The 20,256-nt window shown below is 44.1% G+C and overlaps 2 protein-coding genes across 5 annotated transcripts in view; one reads left to right on the forward strand and one right to left on the reverse strand.

Annotated features, from left to right (window-relative positions):
• RIGI (RNA sensor RIG-I) overlaps positions 1-6,885 on the forward strand; it is an 80,923-nt gene extending 74,038 nt beyond the window's left edge. The window contains exons 18-19 of one of the 2 annotated variants that reach the window (XM_061425085.1): positions 3,216-3,359; positions 5,617-6,885. In XM_061425085.1, coding sequence (XP_061281069.1) covers positions 3,216-3,359; positions 5,617-5,955 — 483 coding nt within the window. In that variant the 3' untranslated portion in view covers positions 5,956-6,885. The remainder of the gene's footprint in view (positions 1-3,215; positions 3,360-5,616) is intronic. The other variant, XM_061425086.1, reaches the window with a different exon arrangement.
• Positions 6,886-13,453: 6,568 nt separating this feature from the next.
• Positions 13,454-20,256, reverse strand: part of ACO1 (aconitase 1) — a 64,841-nt gene continuing 58,038 nt past the window's right edge. For all 3 annotated transcript variants that reach the window (XM_061425087.1, XM_061425088.1, XM_061425089.1), the window contains 3 exons: positions 18,393-18,515; positions 15,080-15,265; positions 13,454-14,310 (listed from right to left, as the gene is read on the reverse strand). In XM_061425087.1, coding sequence (XP_061281071.1) covers positions 14,197-14,310; positions 15,080-15,265; positions 18,393-18,515 — 423 coding nt within the window. In that variant the 3' untranslated portion in view covers positions 13,454-14,196. The remainder of the gene's footprint in view (positions 14,311-15,079; positions 15,266-18,392; positions 18,516-20,256) is intronic.

Consider the following 20,256-nt stretch of genomic DNA (forward strand, 5'->3'; position numbering starts at 1 on the left):
GACTGGATATTTTAAAGATGTGCATTTACTGCAAATTCAGTTGTACATTTATCATAGCCCATAATCAAAATATAAATGATATTTTAGCTTTGTAAAATGGCTCCAGAGTTTATATAGACACATACATAAATGAAAATAGCGATGACATTTCTGAAAAAATAACTCATGAACAGGTATTGCCCTACCCAGTACTGAAGTACAAGTCACCATCATTAACATTTTCATGGTTCTCGGCAAAAGACTAGCCTAACAGACCAAGACGAATACCAAGGAGCAGTAAAGCTATGCCAGGCAGTCCTGATCAATTATTAACTCATGTTACCTCCCAACAACCTAGGAAGTAAATGCTATGACTATTCCCATTTTATATTTGAGGCACTTGCCCAGAATGACACAGCTGCTCAGTGGTAGGAGCAGGGCTTACACCTAAGCGGTCTGGTTCCACCTGGAACCCTAGATAAAAAAGAGGCAGCCCCGCAGACCAGCGGGGCAGAGCAGACCCTTCCACACACAGCTCTGCTCTGTGGTCACCATGCTTTCTTCCTTTATTCTTCTGTCATGTTCTTCTCTTTGGAGAACTTCTTTTTGCTCTTCTTTTAGGGAAGGGAACGTCTGCTGGTGCACAGATTCTTAAAATAATTTGTTTTGCTTCACCTGAGAATGTCTTGATTTCCTCTATTTCTGAAGTATATATTGAGGAGTATATAGGCATTTGGATTGACAGGGTTTTCTTTTAGCATTTGAAAAATATCGTGTCACTTTTGCCTGCTGTCCACATTCTCTGGTGAGAAATCTGGTGTCATTCAGATTGTTTTTCCCTTGTAGGTAAGGTGCATTTTTTTTTTTTTTTTTCTGGTTGCTCTCAAGATTTTTTTCCTGTGTGTTTAGAGAACAGACTTGTGTTTGCCAAGGAGGAGTGGATCGGGGAGGGAAGCTTGGGATCAGCAAATTAAATGTAAACTATTATATATAATAGTTTAAACAGCAGTAGAATAAACAACAAGGTCGTACTGGATAGCACAGGGAACATATTCAATATTCTGTGATAAACCATACTAGGAAAAAATGTGTCTATATGTGTCTAATTGAGTCACTTTGCTGTACAGCAGAGATTGACATAACATTGTAAATCAACTACACTTAAATTGAAAAAAATTTTAAAAAGACAATATAAATCAAAGGATCTGGACTTCCCATAGGATAAATCTCTTAAAGGTGAAATTACTACATAAAAAAACCATGTAAATCCAGAAATGGATAAATACACGAAGGTAAGGGGCAAACCATACACACACACCGAAGTGTTTCCCTGTGCCTTTAGTTTTCAGAAGTTTCATTATAATGTGTCTTGGTGTGGTTTCTCTGCATTTATCCTGTTTGGATTTGTCCAGCATCTTATATCTGCAGGGTTCTGTTATGTAAAATTTGAGAAATGTTTAGTCATTGTTTGTCTGAGTACTTTTTAAGCTCTGCTCTTTCCCCTCTCCTGTCATAACTGTTAGATCTTTTTAAAATAGTCCTAAAGTTACCTGAGGCTCTGCTCATTTATTAATTTTTTTCTATTTACTTTCTGTTGTTTAGATTGGGTCATTCCTGTTGTTCTGTCTTCCAGTTCACGGATCCTTTCCTTTGTCCTCTCCATTCTGCTATTGAGCCCATCCACTAAACTTTTTGTTTTGGTTATTGTATCTTTTAGTTCTAAAATTTCCATTCTGTTCTTCTTTATATCTTCCATTTCTTTATTGAGCCTCTAAATTTGTTTGTTTCAGGAGTGTTTATGATGACCCCCCATTGAAGCATTTTTATTATAGCTAGTTTAAAGGTTTTGTCAGATGATTCTCAAATCTCTGTCATCTCAGTGTTAACATCAACTGGTTGTCTCTCTCTCTCTCTCTCTTTTTTTTTCTATTCAATTTGATATCTTTCTGGGTTTTGGTATAAAGAGTGATTTTTAAATCAAAACCCAGGGGTTTTCATACCAGATGATGAAATTTGGGGTCTTAACCTTCCGTGCTAGCTGGCGTCTTCTGATACTGATCTGGCAGGGGAAGTAGGTGACCCTGCTTCATAACTGCCGGGTAAGGGCAGAAGTCTGGGTTTCCTACTCAGCTGCTGTTGATGTCAGCAAGGGGAGGCTCTTTGTAACTTCCGCTTGGGGATGCAAGTTCTGGCCCCCAGCGTGATCTCTATGGATTGTACAGTCAAGGGGGGCTACCATGTGGCAGGACTGAAAATCCTGGCTCCCTGTGTGGCCTTCTCTGACACCACCAGGGGGGAGTGTTGAGATGCTTCGTCTCAGCCCTCCAAAGTGGAATTCTAGGTTCCTCCCCACTAGATTCAGGGTTCTTGGTTCTTGTTTTTTTTTTTTTTGTCATTGTTGTTGACTTCTCCCTGTGGAACAGCTATTGTCTAAAAGTTTTCTGTCTTGCTAGTTGCCCCTGTCTTCATCCTTTGGCTAGAGAGACAGGCTTTTGTTGAGACTTTCCGTGTGTGCCGAGAGGCATTTCTGGTTGCCAGCTTCTTCGGCCCCATGTCTAGGATACACAAGGCAAAGAAAGACAAACCCCAGGGATCTCACTCCCATGTGGTTTCTAGGGCCCCATGGTTCCTAGCTGGTCTGCCTTCTCTTCGTCCTTCAGAATCTTATGTTTATTTTATATATAATGTTTCAGCATTCTTAGTTGTACTTAGCCAAGGCCTAAATTTTGAGGTAGAATGTAGTCATCCTATTTAGACATTTAACTTTAATGTAATTCAACAATATTCTTTGTGGTTTAGAAGGGAAGAGAGAAAAAAGATTTTAGGTGGTGGGGGACTCTTCTGCCTGCTGTTCTATTCAATGGGTTTATACCTTGGGAGTGGGTATTTTATTCCTAAAACAGTCAATGCATATCATAAGGATTTTAAAAGTTTTACCAACTACTAATGTAGAAAGCATGGTTCACATGACTATTTTATGGACATCTTTCATGCTTTTATGGATCTTTGATGAAGATATTGGAAAGACTAATTGGAGAGGCCACAGTTAAACACTAACAAAGAATTAGGAGAATCAAAATTATCTGTGGGATTTTTATAAACAAAACCAGGTCCTGTATGTTCATAGAAGTTGTATAGGAATAAATTATTATGTACGTGTGTGTGTGTGTGTGTGTATCTTAATTATACCCAGAGTACACATTTGAAGGTTTTTTGGTCTGCTTTTTTGCACTTAGATTCGCCAGATACAGATTCAAGAAAAATTAATCAGGGATAGTCAAGGAAAAGTAAAACCTGTTGTTGATAAGAAAAATAAAAAGCTGCTCTGTGGAAAGTGCAAAACCTTTGCATGTTACACAGCTGATATAAGAGTGGTGGAGGTAAGCAACCTTTTTCACAAACAGCACTGCGTCCTTTTTTAGCACTCATTAAAGCTTGTCTATCTGCGAGAGAATTATAGTAAGAATACTCTTTTTTCTTTTATTATCCTGGCCAAGGTCCACGTATTTTTAAAAGGCTAAAACATGTAAAAGAAACCCTAAATATTCAACAATAAAGGAATACTTTAAAAGCTGCTGCTTAACTAAATATTGTATAGCCATTACAAATAATCGTTATGCTATATGCAATGTGGTATTCTGGATTAGATCCTAAAACAGATAAAGGTATTATTAGAAAAAGTAGTAACATTTATAGCTTAGTAAATAGTAATGTGCCGATATTAATTTCTTAGTTCTGACAAATATGCTATGATATGTAAGATGGAAGTGCTTATTAGGGAAGCTAGGTGAAGGGTACACAGGACAATCTTTCCAAGTTTTCTGTAAATCTGCAGTTACTCCAAAATAAAATTTGTTAAACAAAATTATTAGGAAGCTTATGTAGTATAAGGAAAAACTTTTTACAAATTAATGGCAAAGTGGAAAAAAACCCAGGATATGTATTAAATATGTATTAAATATGCTATGATCAGAGCAGTATGAAATAATAGCAACAATACCACCATCACCACCACCAATAAAAACACTTAACGTTTGTACCAAAAAAGGCTAGCAGAAGTATACTAAAACATACTCACATTTTGCAGTGAGACACCATGATTCTTTTCTCTTTCTACTATTTTATGTTTTCTTTAAAAAATTTTTTTTAATTGCAGTACAGTTGTTACACAGTGTTGTTTGAGTTTCTGCTGTACAACGTGAATCAGCCACAAGTACACACGTGTCCCCTCCCTCCTGAGCCTTCCTCCCACACCAATTTTACGTTTTCTAAACTATCTTTTGGGGATATGGATCACTTTTACAATGGAAGCAAAATCTCCTGATTTTAAACACATCTGCAGCTTAGCTTTCTATTTTTTTTTTCTTAAAACTTGTAGATAAAGGATTAGAAGAATCTCCAAAGACAAAAATTGGACGTAACTCTATTGCTGCTGACTGGGGACAGTGGAGGGCCTGGGCTGGTTCACATGATGAGTTGTTACATTACGTTAGCTGTTACATGTAACAGGTGTAATAGGTGTGGGAGGAAGGCTCAAGAGGGAGGGGACACGTGTGTACTTGTGGCTGATTCACTTTGTTGTACAGCAGAAACTCAAACAACACTGTATAACAACTGTACTCCAGTTAAAAAAATTTTTAAAGAAAACATAAAATAGTAGAAAGAGCAAAGAATCATCGTTTAGTCTTCTGTTTAGTCTTCAGAAAGCTGAAGTCTCTAGTCAGTATAACACTGGAGCAAGAAACACATTTAGGGCTAATACTAGCAAGTTCCCATACCTTCCTGAGTCTTTTTCTTTAGCTGTAGAAGGTCCTTTCAGCTCCAATTTGGGTGATTTTCTCTTGAAATAGCCCTTTTAGACTCTGTTTTCCTGAGGGCCGGGTTTGTAGGATCTGTATTTGTTCTGTGCACTGTGAGCTTTATTTGTGTTTATTCTAATGTTGTGGGCGGGGCCAGTGGACAGCTTAGTCCCTGAGACTCTTCAGATACACACTGACCCTTTGTTGTTCTCTGTATCCTTGGGATTCTTCCTGTCAGGGCCACTGGTGAACTTGGGCTTCCCAGATCTTCAGCAAATACCCCTTTGTCTCTGAAATAATGAGTATCTATTAATATTTTCAGGGGTTTCCCTGATGGCTCAGTGGTAAAGAGTCCACCTGCCAATGCAGGAGACTCAGGTTCGATCCCTGGGTCAGTAAGATCCCCTGGAGAAGGGAATGGCAACCCACTCTAGTAGTTTTGCCTGGAGAATCCCATAGAGAGAGGAGCCTGGTGGGCTACAGTCCATGGGGTTGCAGAGTCAGATGTGATTTAGCAACTACAACAATGACAGTCTGTTTTCAGGAGCCAGGTTGCCTGGAAACTTTTTAGTCCTCCTCAGCATGAGGTGTCCCCCATCAACTCACTGGTACCTCCACGCCCACCCTCACCTCCACCTGTGTGGCTGGGAGTCAGACTGCATGGATTGTACTCTAGGCTTGAGGCGAATTCACATTTCCTCCCTACTCCATCTGTAAAAGAAGTGGGATCCCGCCTCCTTGTCATCTCAGATTATTGTGGAATTTTATTTTTTAAGTCACAGTTACATTCTGGTTCTAACATTCTGTTTTGGGTGCTATTTGATCCCTTTATCTGTAGGAATGCCATTTCACTGTGGTTAGAGATGCTTTCAGGGAGTGCTTCGTGACTAAGTTACACCCCAGACCGAAGAAGTTTGGGAGTTTTGACAAGAAAGCTAAGATCTTCTGTGCCAGGAAGGATTGCCTCCATGACTGGGGAATTCACGTGAAGTACAAGACATTCGAGATTCCAGTTATAAAGATCGAAAGTTTTGTGGTGGAAGATGTTGCGACTGGAGCTCAGACACTGTATGCAAAGTGGAAGGACTTTAATTTTGAGAAGATCCCATTTGATGCTGCAGAAATGTCCACTTACGCTCAGGACCTCAATCTGCAGGGAGTGGATGGCCTTGAATGAAGAAGTTAAACCTGCGTGTAAATCATGGGTCTCTTTGTACTACGGTCAAGTTATTTTTCCTATGGCTTGTATCATACGGAGTATGTATCACTCAACTTCTATTCGTTTTCAGCAGTTTGTACTGATGCTATATCATGTCTGTCAAGCACAAGTGAGTGGATTAGAGCACTCGATTCTTTGTTGGCTGGGAGAGCTTGGGAAAAATGAATAAGCCTTAACTTGTTGCCATCCTTCCTTTCAGAACCCACTGTACCCATAGCCACTCAGACACACTGGGATCAATGAATGAGTGAATGGAATGTTGAAACCTTTTCCATACTTCCTTTTCCTTAACCCACTATGCTGAAGCTGAAACTCCAATACTGTGGCCACGTGATGCAAAGAACTGACTCACTGAAAAAGACCCTGATGCTGGGAAAGACTGAAGGCGGGAGGAGAAGGGGACAGCAGAGGATGAGATGGTTGGATGGCATCACCGACTCCATGGACATGAGTTTGAGTAAACTCTGGGAATTGGTGATGGACAGGGAGGCCTGGCGTGCTGCAGTCCATGAGGTCGAAACAACTCAGACACAACTGAGCGACTGAACTGACTGACCCACTGAAACCGACTTTTGCCCTTAACGATCTATTGAAATTATTTTTGTCAAGGTCATCAGTGACTCTGGTTGTCACATCCATTGGGCACTTATTAGTCCGTCTGATCTTTTTCTGTTTTTGCCGTTAGATACTTCTTTCTTGGAACTCTGTCTTGGCCACTTGCTCTTCTAACTCTTCCCCAGTCTTTTCTATTGGCTTCTTTTTCTGATCCCCCACGTTAGTAATTCCAAAGGTTCAATGTATATACATATCCATAGGCGTAAGAGTCACATATACTTGTATTCTCTGTGTAGCAACATGTGGCATCTATTATTAAAATTCAGCAATGGACTTTTTTTTTCTTTGTTGGCTCTTGGACCTTTCTCCTTTAAAGTTTAGTTCTTTTTCTTCGTTTTAAAATTTTTAAATTAATTTTTATTGGAACATAGTTGCTCTGAAGTGTTAGTTTTTGCTGTAGAGCAAAGTGAATCAGTTTTACATATACACATAGCCCCTCGTTTAGATTTCCTTCCCATTTAGGTCACCACAGAGTACTGAGTAGAGTTCCGTGTGCTAAACAGTATGTTCTCAGTGGTGGACAACTCTTAGTAATGGGGACATGAAAATGATACAGTAATCCTTGCAAAGTTGATTTCTGTTGTTTTAGTTTATTGTACATCTTGCCCAATTAATTTTTTTCTTAATCTGTGCCATTGTTCCCTCCGATTGGTCATCTCAAGCCATTTTCCAGTAATAGTTGATGGTCAACATTTGGACTGTGTTCTCAAGTAGGTCCCTTGGATGATACTGAAGGGGCAGTTTAATTTGGCTGTCCATTCTGTTTAAAAAATTAGAACGCATGCAAAGGTATCCTGTGCCGTTTAACAGGGTTTGCTGATGCTCCAGAGTTTAGTTTGGTGTGTTCCAGACACAGAGACACCTGAGTTTTGCTGTCTCCACCCAGGCCAAGGTATTGTATGTTCAGCTCAGGGTAGGCTCTGTAGTAATTTAAGCAAATTCCTAAAACACATGAGCTGTTTGTAATCCGCTAGGATCGTCAATGGCTTAAACAAACTTGCAAACATCATAAAATGTTAATATGCTCAATATAAGGGATCACATAACTTTTCAAATAGCACCTATTTATATCTGAAGGCTATTTGGTGTCCAAGAGACCACTCAGAGTACCCAGATCAATCCTGGAGATCAGTGGGTTGACGCACTACAACCACCTCATCCTGGTTTTGATCTGATGATTGGTTTTGCAGGCAGAGTCAGAGAACTTGCTATTTACCTAACTACTCCTTGGCTTAATTTTCTTCATCTGCAAAACAAGGATAATGCATACCTGTAAGGATTAATGGAGAGTTTTTAACTGAAATAACATATGAGAAGTCCTTGATTATACATAGTAGCTTGATCATGGTTACTCTTAGAAGTATTCTTAGTAAGACATACTAAAAATGAGTTATTTAAGCCGACTTACTTGCTGATTTTTATTCATTTTCCATTTGTATTTTATAAGAGTATTAAGGTTCTGATCACCAGTTTTAATGTGGGCTTTTTCCCCACACCACCAAGCAATTTATCAATGGGGTGTCTTACCACTCAACTCAGTTCTGACATTCTCTGCCTGGAGATGGCATCAGAGGCCTTACAGGTTAAGGGCTCAGTCCTACAAGACTGCCCGCCTCCTCCCTACAAAGTGTCATTACCTGTGCTTCTGACCAGTTGCCAACAAAGGTCCATCTAGTCAAAGCTCTGGTTTTTCCAGTAGTCATGTATGGATGTGAGGGTTGGACTATAAAGAAAGCTGAACACTAAACAATTGATGCTTTTGAACTGTGGTGCTGGAGAAGACTCTTGAGAGTCCCTTGGACTGCAAGGAGATCCAACCAGTCCATCCTAAAGGAGATCAGTGCTGGGTGTTCATTGGAAGGACTGATGCTAAAGCTGAAACTCCAATACTTTGGCCACCTTATACGAAGAGTTGACTCATTGGAAAAGACTGATGCTGGGAGGGATTGGGGGCAGGAGGAGAAGGGGACGACAGAGGATGAGATGGCTGGATGGCATCACTGACTCGATGGATGAGAGTCTGAGTGAACTCCGGGAGTTGGTGATGGACAGGGAGGCCTGGCTTGCAGCAATTCATGGGGTCATAAAGAGTCAGACACGACTGAGTTACTGAACTGAACAGAACTGACCAATTGAATACGGATGAAAGTTACAGCAACCTCCTCTGTGGGCTTAATTAACTTGCTAGACTCATAGGACTCAGATTATTGGTTTATTGTAAGAGGAAATAACTCAGTGTAGGGATTGTTTCTACAAATTAGCCAAGATGGCAGTGGTCAGGCTCTCTTGCCCCATGACCTTTTGCTGTCACCCCACATTTTGTAAATAATGCCTTTGCATGGTTATGTAACAGCTGAGGTCACTTACAGAACTGCGCATGCATGCCATGATGTACTCGCGTGGCCTCGGGCCACTTTTTGTTCTGTAAAGCTATATAAGCCCCACCTGAAAAGCTCTTTAAGGGGAGTAAGAGTTGTATTGAGTTGGGTTGCGTAGTTGTTGCTCCTATGGCAGTCATTAGAGAGTAAAGCATGTCTGCCTTCCCACAGTGAGTAAAGAAAGTCTGCCGTTCCTTCCCAGGTGGCTCCGTGGTAAAGAACCCACCTGCAATGCAGGACACCTGGCTTTGATCCCTGGATTGGGAAGAGCCCTTGGAGGAGGAAATGGCAACCCACTCCAGTGTTCTTGCTGGAAAACCCCATGGACAGAGGAACCTGGCAGGCTACAGTCCATAGGGTCTCAAAGAGTCAGACATGATTGAAGCGACATAGCCTGCATGTTCACAGTTCCTACGGCTCCTCACATCTTCTTCCAGCTTCCTTGCCCATGCCTTGTCCTCCCTGGGATCAGTGAACAGTGAGATACAGCGAGACAGTTGGCATAGTCAGTCGGATACAGCTAGACTCAGGAACAGCCAGGTGAAAGAGATGCATAGGGTAATTATGCAGAAAGGGTTCAGAATTTCCATGTCTTCTCTGAATCTCTCTGTGTTCATACACCTGGAAGCTCTTTGAACCCTGTTCTTTGGGTTTTCTGAAGGCTTCATTTGGGAAGCATGATTAAGTCATTGGCCATTGGTAACTTGTTTAACTTCCAGCCCCTCTCAGCCCCTGAGGGCAAGGGATGAGACTGAAAGTTCTAACCCTCTGATCCTGTGATTGTTTTCCTGTTAACCAGTCCATCCTTAAGTGTTAGTTGCTCAGTCGTGTCTGACTCTCTGCGACCCCATGAACTGTAGCCTACCAGGTCCCTCCATCCATGGGATTCTCCAGGCAAGAATACTAGAGTGGGATGCCATTCCCTTCTCCAGGGGATCTTGCCAGCCTAGGTCTCCTGAGCTGCAGGCAGATTCTGAGCCACCAGGGACGCCCACCCTCCCTTAGGTGTGGTCCAAAGGTCAGTCATTAACATAACCAAGACACCTTTGTTGCTGTTATCACTTACGAAGTTCCAAGGGTTAACGGAGCATGCGCGCGCGCGCGCGCACACACACACACACACACACACACACACACACAGCAGATTTTCAGTGCTGGAAGATCTGCTGGAAATCTAAATAATTCAGTTTGGATGAAGGTGAGTAGCCCTTCCTTCTCGACAGCCAACTGAAGAACGCGGACGAAAGCTGAAACAAGAAAAACTGAGAATTTCCTTGTTTCACGTTAGCCTGAAGTCAAGCCCTTGCAGGTATAGAGCATGGAACAGAGTAGGCATTTGGTCAAGACTTGTTGAAGGAAAGAAAACAGTAGTAAGGATTTAAGAATTGCATACTCTTGACTGATGCCCAAATGGTCACTGGATTTCTAGATCAGAGGCTGCGTTTCAGAACCAACTGGGAGTCTTTTTCTTGGGCACATGCCTAACCCCCTTAGAACATCCTGGCAGGGTGGTAGCTTTTGAAGTTCCTCAGGTGTTTCTGATATAATCTGATACAACCGCTCTTTTGTTAAGTGTGGTCCCCACCAGTGCTGACCTTGTGATATTTCCCCCTGAATGCCTGATTGTGTCACAAGGCCAGTAAACTGATTCCCACCCTTAAAACTGAGATTATTATTTGAATTTAAAAACAAGCAAGCCAGCAGGTCAGTGTTGGCTCAAGTGTGACCCGTGGAATGTGGAGCTGTGCGATGCTCTGCAGAAAGCAGTTCTGCGGGCAGATAGGCTTCCATGTTGTCTGTTGCCCCCTCTCCCCTCAAATGAACGACTCGCAGTGCACACGGCCATTGTGTCCTGTGTCAGCTCTGCAGTAATAAGGCCCGTGTAACCCAGTGGTTCCCAACTACACTGACCCTAGACCCCCCCATATTCACGGCACGTTATCAGCATCCTGTAGAAGAACCACAGTAGCAGATACTCATAAGCCCTGATGCCAATCAGATGACGAACCAAATTAGAGTATTAATTTCAGGATCATACCAATAACTCATTTTATTATATCATGTAATAAAACTACAAATTCCACTCAATAAATCTGTATTTAAAATGTAGACCTCAGTTTTGAGGATTCAAATTATTAAAACTGTTAAATATTGACAATAATTATATAGTCTTTGTACAGGTGAACAAAAACAACTTGGATGTTAAATTCTGTTTGTGGTCAGGACATTTAACAGCTTCCGAAGAAGGCAGCCCATGGAGCTTGGGTTCCTGTTTTTCAGAAGCAGCTCTCATGGCTCCGCCACACTGTCCTAACTCAACCCTGAAAGGCCAGCTGTGCCCAAAATAAGGTGCTTCATTTAGGTGACTAGGAAACTCCCAATATTTTTAGCCTAGGGGACACTGGGATCTAAGATAACAAACTATTAACTGTTATCCCAGAGCCAGTGGCCATATCCCCCAGCACACGGACTGGCCCAGAGTGAGGCCATCACAAATGGAAATGAATTGGAGGGACCTGAGTCTGAGTCGCTAGATCCAATCACCCCTGTGGCAATGGCCACCTCGGTTCTTGAGCCAATTTTTTTTGTTTGAATTATGCTTCTAACACTGTAACCAAGAGTCCTGTCTAATATATACTTCTCCTAGATCACTTTCCACCTACATGAGCTGTTCCATAGCCAAAGACACATGTGCTTACTCACTGCAAGAGAAATTCGTCAATGAACTCACTGTGCGCCAGGGGCACTTGTTTCTCTAGGAGGGATCAGGCAGATACGAATTTAGAAAACAGTAGGAACCAAGGAGATGGGAACCCCATAGACAGGAAGAAGGGGCTGGGCCCAGCACGCTTCTCACCTGGAGAGTAAGTGCCCAGTGCCTTCTTGAGAAACCAGGTGAAAGGGGTTTATTTGTCCAGCCTGGTTGAGAGCAAGGATGGGATACTGGCCCAAGACACTTTATTAATGAACACGATAGAGGGTGTTTGGAAGGGAGGAGGAGGGAAATTCAGAGGTGAAGGGACCTCATTCCAGAAGTCATAGCTGTAAGAATAAGCACTGAGGGTGGGAAGTCAGGCTGCTCCCAGGCTCGGCAATGGAGGCCTGAGGGGTGGATGTGTTTTTTCAGCCCTTGGTGTTTTTATGCTAGGACTGATTTTAATATGTGGGTCACAGGATTTTATTGTACATCAGGATTGTTTGTGATTTTTATTTATGAACAGAAGCTAGATCCCAGGATCTCAGAGGCAAGGATGCTCAGGAACCTGCCTTGTCCATTATTTGGGGGGAGAGCTGGGGGCAGGATTTGATCCTGGGTGTTCTGGAGCTAGTGGTAAAGATTCCGTCTGCCAGTGCAGGAGAGAAACAAGAGATTCGATCCCTGGGTCAAGAAGATCCCCTGGAGGAGGAAATGGCAATCCACTCTGGTATTCTCGCCTGGAGAATCCCACGGACAGAGGACCCTGGTGGGCTGCAGACCATGGAGCTGCAGAGTCAGACACGACTGAGTGAGCACACAGGCCCAAGTTCTGCTGACCAGCCCACAGACCCTGAGTGCTGAAAGCTGAGACTTAAAATTCATTAGAGGGAGATTAATTTGTAAGGTATAGGGTGCCCTGTTATGGACTGAACGTGCCCCCCCTCCACCCCAAATTCGTATATTGAAGTCCACCCCCCACTGTGATTCTGTGGAGATGCGGCCTCTAGGCTAAGTTTAAATAAAGGTCACGAGGGCCGGGCCCTTGTAAGAAGAGACCCCAGAGAGCTTGTCCTTTCATCCTTTATCTGCGCATGCACTGAGGGAAGGCCACTCGAGGACACAGGGAGAGGTGGCTGGCTGCAAGCCAGGAAGAGAGCTCTCACCAGAAAATGAATTCGCTGGAACCTCAATCTTGGACATCTATCCTCCAGAACTGTGAGAAAATAAATTTCTGATGTTTGAGCCACTCAGTCTATGACATTTCATCATGGCAGCTGGAGTAGACCACAACATGTGCCTGAAATGACTTCAGTGATGAAAATGAGCAGATAACCCAGCTGAAGATTAAAAACTATTATGATCCGTTCACCAAGCTACATTGTCACTGCTCCCAGGCTATTGCTACCATCTTGTGTGCTTGTAAATGAGGTTCAACACAGCCATCTGACCTGCATATTACTGATGTGGTTACAAAAAAGAGCTCGAGAGACTTACCTGGTGGTCCAGTGGCTGAAGACCCCGTGCTCCCAGTGCAGGGTGCCTGGGTTCAATTCCTGGTCAGGGAACTAGATCCCCCATGCCACAGCTAATTGTTCTCACGTTAAAACTAAGACCTGGCACAGACAAATAAATATATTTTTGGAAAACAAACAAAACTTGAAGATCATTCGGACTTCAGGAACCTGCAGTCTGAAATTTGCTCTGCTCTAAATACCACAAAATGAGGGCCACGCACGCAGCAGAATTCAATACCAAAGTCAAAAAGTTTTCCTTGAAAATAGATTTAATCTTATTCAAATTAGAAATGTTCTGCATCTCTCTCCACCAAAACCACCTCCAAAGTTCTCCTCCTGATATATGAAAAGTTTTCTAGGGAAACTTTATGAAACTACTGAAAGAAATCTCCGTATTTCTTCAGTGTGGATCTGTCAAAAGGTACACAAGCAAAAACTTCAGTGTCTGAGCTGTTCATGAGGTGCCTGGGTCACTCACTGGAGGAAAGGGCGGGGTGCAGGGACTAGTCACCACGTTCGAACATGTTCCCCTCTGCCTTGTCAGCTAACACTGGTGGTGCACACAGAGGCGAAGGACTCTCAAGGGGAAGGTTTCACTGAGCAGAGGGTAACAGAGAGGAGCCAGAAACTGGGCAGGAGACGGACCTGTGTTCACCTGAACATTAGAGGCTAAGAGTGAAAAATCAACATTCAGTGATCAGTGACCTTAAAGGGCTCAACTCTCCCTTCTTGGCACAAGTGACAGTCCCACCATTCTAAGCTCCCAAATTCTACAACAAGATAAAAAGATTAACAAAAATAGAGCATGTAGAAACTGCTGATTCTGTGTGCACAGGATCCACACTGGAGCCTCAGGGTGCCCTGGGCAGGCAGCACCCCTGCGTGGAGGGGAGGGTCGGGGGAGGAGGCTGGGGCGGGGACGCTGCCAACCCAGGGCCTGCGGGCTGCGGACGCTGTGCTTCCTCCTGCCACCGGGCAGCTGGGACACCAGGGCCTACTTGGTCATCTTGCGGATCATGTAGTTGAGGATGCCCCCGTTATGGAAATAAGTGAGCTCCACGTCGGTGTCAAACCTCATGACAGCCTGGAAGGTCTTCCCGGTATCCAGCTGGGAGGATGGATAAGCAGAGAATTGCTGAGGGAGGAGATGAGCCAGCCCTCAGACTGCCCCTCCAAGTGCAGTCCATGCCCTGGCAGCACCCAGCACCCAGAGCAGGTGCCGGCCGGCTCCAGCCCAGACCCGCTGAGCAGTAAGCTGTGTTTTACTTAACAAGATGCCCCAGGTCCTGATCTACAAGGTAAAGCCCTGCAGAGCATCTGTGATGGAAGTGAGAGACATTGGAGAATTAGAAACAGCCTCTTGGGGCAGCAATTACTAGCGATTCGGAATATTTTCGAAGCCTTCACCAGGGACGGCCCAAGGAAGGAAGTGTTGGCAGCCAGCAGGCACTTCACTAAGGTTGTCCCCTAGGTGCTGGCCCAGAGGCTCGCCCTGGGACACGGCTCAGCAGCTCAGTCTGCCTGGGCGGCTAGATCACCCTGGGACCACGGTGGCGCACTTCATCCTCGGCTTACCCAGGGCTGATCTGTCGTTTTCACCTCAGTGCTAATCAAAGCCAGGGCAAGGTGAGGTGCAGGGATGGGGTGAGTGTGTCTGTTCACATTTTTATCATAAAAAGGTGTTTTAAACGCCCTGTCCCTGAGCTTTTCATCACTATTCTCCCAATGCAGGAGACATGAGTTCAATCCCTGGGTGGGGAACTAAGATCCTGCATGACCTGCAGTGTGACCAGATTAAAACAAACAAACAAAAAAAGACTGATGACAAACACGGGGCCCCTTTTAGCTGGACCTGGCCTGGAAAGGCACTGACTTACCTTGATCTGGACTTTCATTCGTGGTTTCAGGGTTTCTGGAATGCTAATAGTGTATCGTTCACGCCCAGTGAGTCCCAGGGTGTCTGCATTCTCCCCAGGGAGGTACTCGAGAGGGATCACCCCCATCCCGACCAAGTTACTTCGGTGAATGCGCTCGTAACTCTCTGCTAGGACAGCTCTGATTCCCTGAGAAACCAAGAGAGTAAGTAGTTCGGACACAGTTTTTCTTTAGATACACAGACACCTTACAAAAGGGTTCTTAAGTCAAAACTCTTCTCCTGCCTAAATTCTTCTTAAGTACCAATTAATCCTTTACATAAAATGTTGTCATTATAAATAGCACCGTAGCTGACCAACTGCCTCCACTGGATAAGCAGCATGTAGGCAATGAAATGAACTCTCTGCTTCTACCTCCACCAACCCTGGATGGAGACACTGGTACCGTGCCCCGCACCCTGGGAGTCAGTGGTCTGTCAGATATTTGAACCCACAAAGTCTAACCACACACTTAGTTTGTGATACAAACTCCCATTGTGTCTGGAAACCACACTACAAAGAAACACAAAGAAAATTCATTTCCCCCCTTGAATTTCGGTATTATTGTAGGCTGTATTAGCAGACACAGAAGATTTAATCAAAACACAACTTTCAGAACATACTACAGAGAAAGGAATTGATCACCTGCTGTGTGCCGCTTTTATACCTCCTGTTTTAAGGATCAAATTGCACTGAATATAATCTTGATATAAAGCTTCCTATAAAGTACATTTTATTGATAACATATAAGTGACAATATACAGCAATGATCAGTAAACCAGGATACCTGATTAACTAAATACCCAAATCTCAAATATTAGTTAACTGTAATATAATATTAAGATACCCGTAAAAGCTCTCAACATCCTTTCAGATCCCCTGAATCAGGGTCACTCAGGAAGCTTGTTAAAAAATGTAGATTCTTGGGTACTTACTACCCCTGATCTACTGTATCAGAATCTCTTACAGGAAGCATGGGTGGGAGAAGATGGGATTCTTTTAAGTCTGGAGAACCATGGCTAGACAGAGGTGTTCTAAGACTCTGCTGATATTACAATCACCAGGGGAGGCTTTTAAAATCCAGACGTCCAGGCCTTTCACCTTACCAACCAAACCAGAATGTCTGGGAATGAGATCTGGGCATAGGTATTTTTTAAATCACAAAGTGTTTCCAAGTTTAAAAGTACAGATTTAAAAGAGCAGATTCTTTATGACAGTAGGTATTTTGTATAGATTTATGTACATGTGTACTGTGTATTCATTTGGGGGGAAGGGGCAATGGTTGTAAACACAGGTTATTCACGCCCCAAGCTCTGTGAGGAGGGCTGTGTGGGGCTGCAGGTCACACTGCCCGGCCCTCTCTGCCTGCGGACAACGTGGCTGAGGCTGGCCAGCTACAGAAGGAAGTGTGCACGGCTGTCTGGGCAGACAGAACTCAGGGCAGTTCTGTAGAGAAGCTGACACTTGCAGAGTCAGGACCCTAAAAGAGGGCTGTTCCCTTGTTCTTTGTATACCCGCTGCTCTCCTGGTCCGGCTTCGCCTCTGCCCTACTCACGTGCGTGCTTGCCCTCTGCCCCTTAAGCCAGGACAGCCCCACCTGTTAGTTCATTAAAGGGAAACACTTACCCTCTGATGGCTGTTACTTGAGGGGCTATGAGGGACATGGCCCAGCTCTGGTTTCCCTGGTAACTGACAGCCAACCTGATGTCAATCCCTGCTCTAATAAATGGGAGGAGCTGCCTCCTGCTCCCAGGGGTAGAAGTGTGTCCTGCCTGCAGTCAGCTGCGCCCCCCGATGCTTCAGATGTGTAAGAGCCTCCCTCTGTGAGACCTCCCTCTGTGAGACCACTGTGAGGTCTCTCTAAGAGCCTCCCTCTGTGAGACTACTGATGCCACTCTCGCCATCGCCAGGCTCTTTCTTTGGCCCTGTGGCTGGTGCAGCCCCACCAGACTCAAGAGCCCCCCTGTGCCAGGACTCGTCTATCCAGACCTTACTGTCTCCCGCCCAGCCCCAGACTGCTCCTGCTCACTGCTGTTGCCAGTGCCCAACTCTCTTCCTAAAATCCTTCCTTTTGTAATTTCTTAGGTTCTTTTCAGCATTTTCTAGAAAAAGCAAGCCTTCGACAAATTACCAACTAATAACATATCTTTTCTCCACACCCCGCATCCACTGCAAACTGATGGACTTAAAAAAAGTGGGGCGGGTGTTGATAAGACCTGGGCATCTGGAGGGCTGTCTGCAAGACAGCCATGTATTTTTTACTGCACTTGTGGATATCAACTGACCTAGCGTTTGCCAAGTGCAGTGATTTGCTCAAGCCATCGTTATTTGAACGGATATCAGCTAAGCTATTCTGCCCCCCACTGAGGACTGAAGCCAGGCCCTAGGAGTGGCCCTGCTTTCATGGCCAGCAAAGGGGCCAGAGGTAAAAACTCCTGTGGGGCCCCCTCCCACAGGGACAGCTTACGGGTCAAGCCCTGAAACGGCTGAAGGTTCTGAGGAGCTGTCTACACACAGAGAGGGCTTCCTTTTCTAACTGAGCCCATACACAGACCATTCACTGGCAGTGAAAAGCAGCTGTAAAAAGTGCATTCCCTGAGTTTATTCAAAGCTCAGGCTCCTGGGCTTCCCTTGTGGCTCAGCTGGTAAAGAATCCACCTGCAATGTGGGAGACCTGGGTTTGATCCCTGGGTTGGGAAGATCCCCTGGAGAAGGAAACGGCTACCCACTCCAGCGTTCTGGCCTGGAGAAATGCCATGGACTGTATAGTTCATAGGGTTGCAAAGAGTCGGACACAACTGAGAGACTCACTTTCAGGCTCCTGATGTTTTCCCTTCTGTGAACCTAACAGACAAGGCAGTAGCCGCAGCTTACTCCTCACACTGACCTGGGACAAGGGCCTTAGATAAGCTTCAGGTGCTAACCTGAGAGCATTATGAAAACCATGAAACTTTCCCCATTAAAAAAAAAAAAGACATACATTCCACACTTCTGGATGTAATTTCATAGACTTCAAGATCCTCCCCTCAACTGTTGTACAGACAGTTGATCCATGGCTCCCAGGGTAGCAACATTCGATGGTGGGGAACCGGGTGACTCTACTTCACTCAGTGAGGGAAGCCCCGAACTACCAAGCGAGAGGCGAGAAAACAGTCCACGCCTCCCCGCTTGCTTTGCTCTCCCACAGCATCTTCTTGGAAAGTAAAGCCTCGCTCCCAGCTTCCCTTCTGGTTTAGGGGAGCAGCTGCCTGCAGGGCTGTCTCTATGTCCTACTCACCAGGAGGAAAGGGCCCTTGGCGGCCCAGTCTCGGGAGCTGCCCGAGCCGTACTCTTTGCCGGCCAGGACGATGAGGGGGAGGCCCGCCTGCTGGTACCGCTCAGCGGCGTCGAACACATCAAGCTGAGGAGGAGAGGAGGAAGGTTTTACCGACAGAGTAAAGGCATAGCGTGTAGACAGAGGCCAGTGAGTCCTGGGAGGACATGCAGGAGTGTCTGCAGTCAGCCAAGCCACTGTAAATTCAATGGCAAACTCAACCAATCAGTTGCCTGGTCTACAAATTTCCAGTTAATGCCATCTATTAATACTTACCTCTGTCAAATTGAATTTTATACTCTTAAGTGAAATGCCTTATTGTCCTAATTTTAGAAAAACATTCAAATCCTAGGGCATCAGGGGGGAAAAGGAAATTAGATCAGTTTTTTTTTTTTAACTCTTCTATTGATTAAATATTTTAAAGCAAAAGCAGATAATCCCACCTAAATCTGGGTTTTGATTCTGTACCAGAGACTTGGTGATGGTCAGCTGTGAAGGGTGGCCAAACACAAAAAAAGGTCACGTGTTTGGAAATTACAAAAATGCAGACTTTTATTCATCACCCTCCTACGTGGAGGTCAAGGAAACGATAGTAGAAACACTGATGAAGCACCAATCAATAAAGGACAAGAAAGGGATAAGGAATCTCTTAGTATGTATGAGAAACAGCTTTAACAAACAGATTTGTTTGTTTCTCATAGGAACTCTGAACATTCTGCTGAGCTGAGGCTTCACAAAGACAGGTGATATCATTGATGGTGAGTAATGAAATTTTTTTTTTGTCACTACTTAAGTCAGAAAATAAGACCCCTCCAAAGAGTCCAAAGGAGTGTTTGATTTGAAAGGAGCTCTAGAAAGGTATATAATCAAACTCTCAAGTAGGCTTTCACAAATTACTATTGTGGTAAAAGGATGGAGACTGTGGTTAATGTCACACGGCACTGCCTAAATCTAAGTAGGGTTCTGTCTGTCTTCAGCTGAACAGAACTCACAAATATGGAAACAGTTGGGAAAAAAACACAAAAAACAGAGTAAAAGCCTGCTCTGTCTAACCAAAAAGCCTGGATGCTTTCAAAGACCAGGAAAGAAACAACCTACCCGATATTTTCAGAGGTATCTATTACTAGTTTGGATATTAAGAATGTGGGAGTGTGTGTCTTAAAGTGCTTTCAAAACTACCACAGAGCTGACAAGCCCAAGGCAGAGCGGCTGGGTTGTGGAACCCAGCTGTGTGGACTCGGCAGGTTTGAATTCTGGGCTCCTGGCTTTTCTCTTGTGTGCGTCAAACTGAGAGTAGCAAGCAGCTTATAAAGCATCGGCTCCCTGCACTCTCCCTCTCTTCTAAAGAAAGCATAAAGTTAGCGGTTTCTTCTTATATCTCACCTCTGGATCCCTCAGTATATAATCGGTCAGTTCATTTCTCCTTTTTTTTATTATCCATTAAATTCCTACTTAGAGGATTTAGTTCTTTCAACTACCTCTCTTGTAGGGCCCTCCCCCTCCCAACCTCTCCTCTCCAGGGCCTTCTAATATCACTGTCTTTTTTTTTTTTTTTTGGCCATATGTTTTGATGACGTACATGCTATTTACAGCTGAGCCACATAATGGACTCAGATTTCCTTTTCTTGGCAATTGAAAAAAAATTTTTTCCCACTGGAAATAATAAATTTGTATGTGTGTGTGCACAGGTGTTCACCTGTTTCTGTGTCCCTACCAATTAACTAACGAATATACTACCTAAAATATCGACATAAGTCTTTTCTGGAGACATTCACATCTGTCAGGCAATTTACTTTAAAAGTCTTTTTCACGCGGTGTCACTCCCTAC

The sequence above is a fragment of the Bos javanicus genome, chromosome 8 (genome assembly GCF_032452875.1).
Source record: "Bos javanicus breed banteng chromosome 8, ARS-OSU_banteng_1.0, whole genome shotgun sequence".
NCBI classification, from domain to species: Eukaryota; Metazoa; Chordata; class Mammalia; order Artiodactyla; family Bovidae; genus Bos; species Bos javanicus.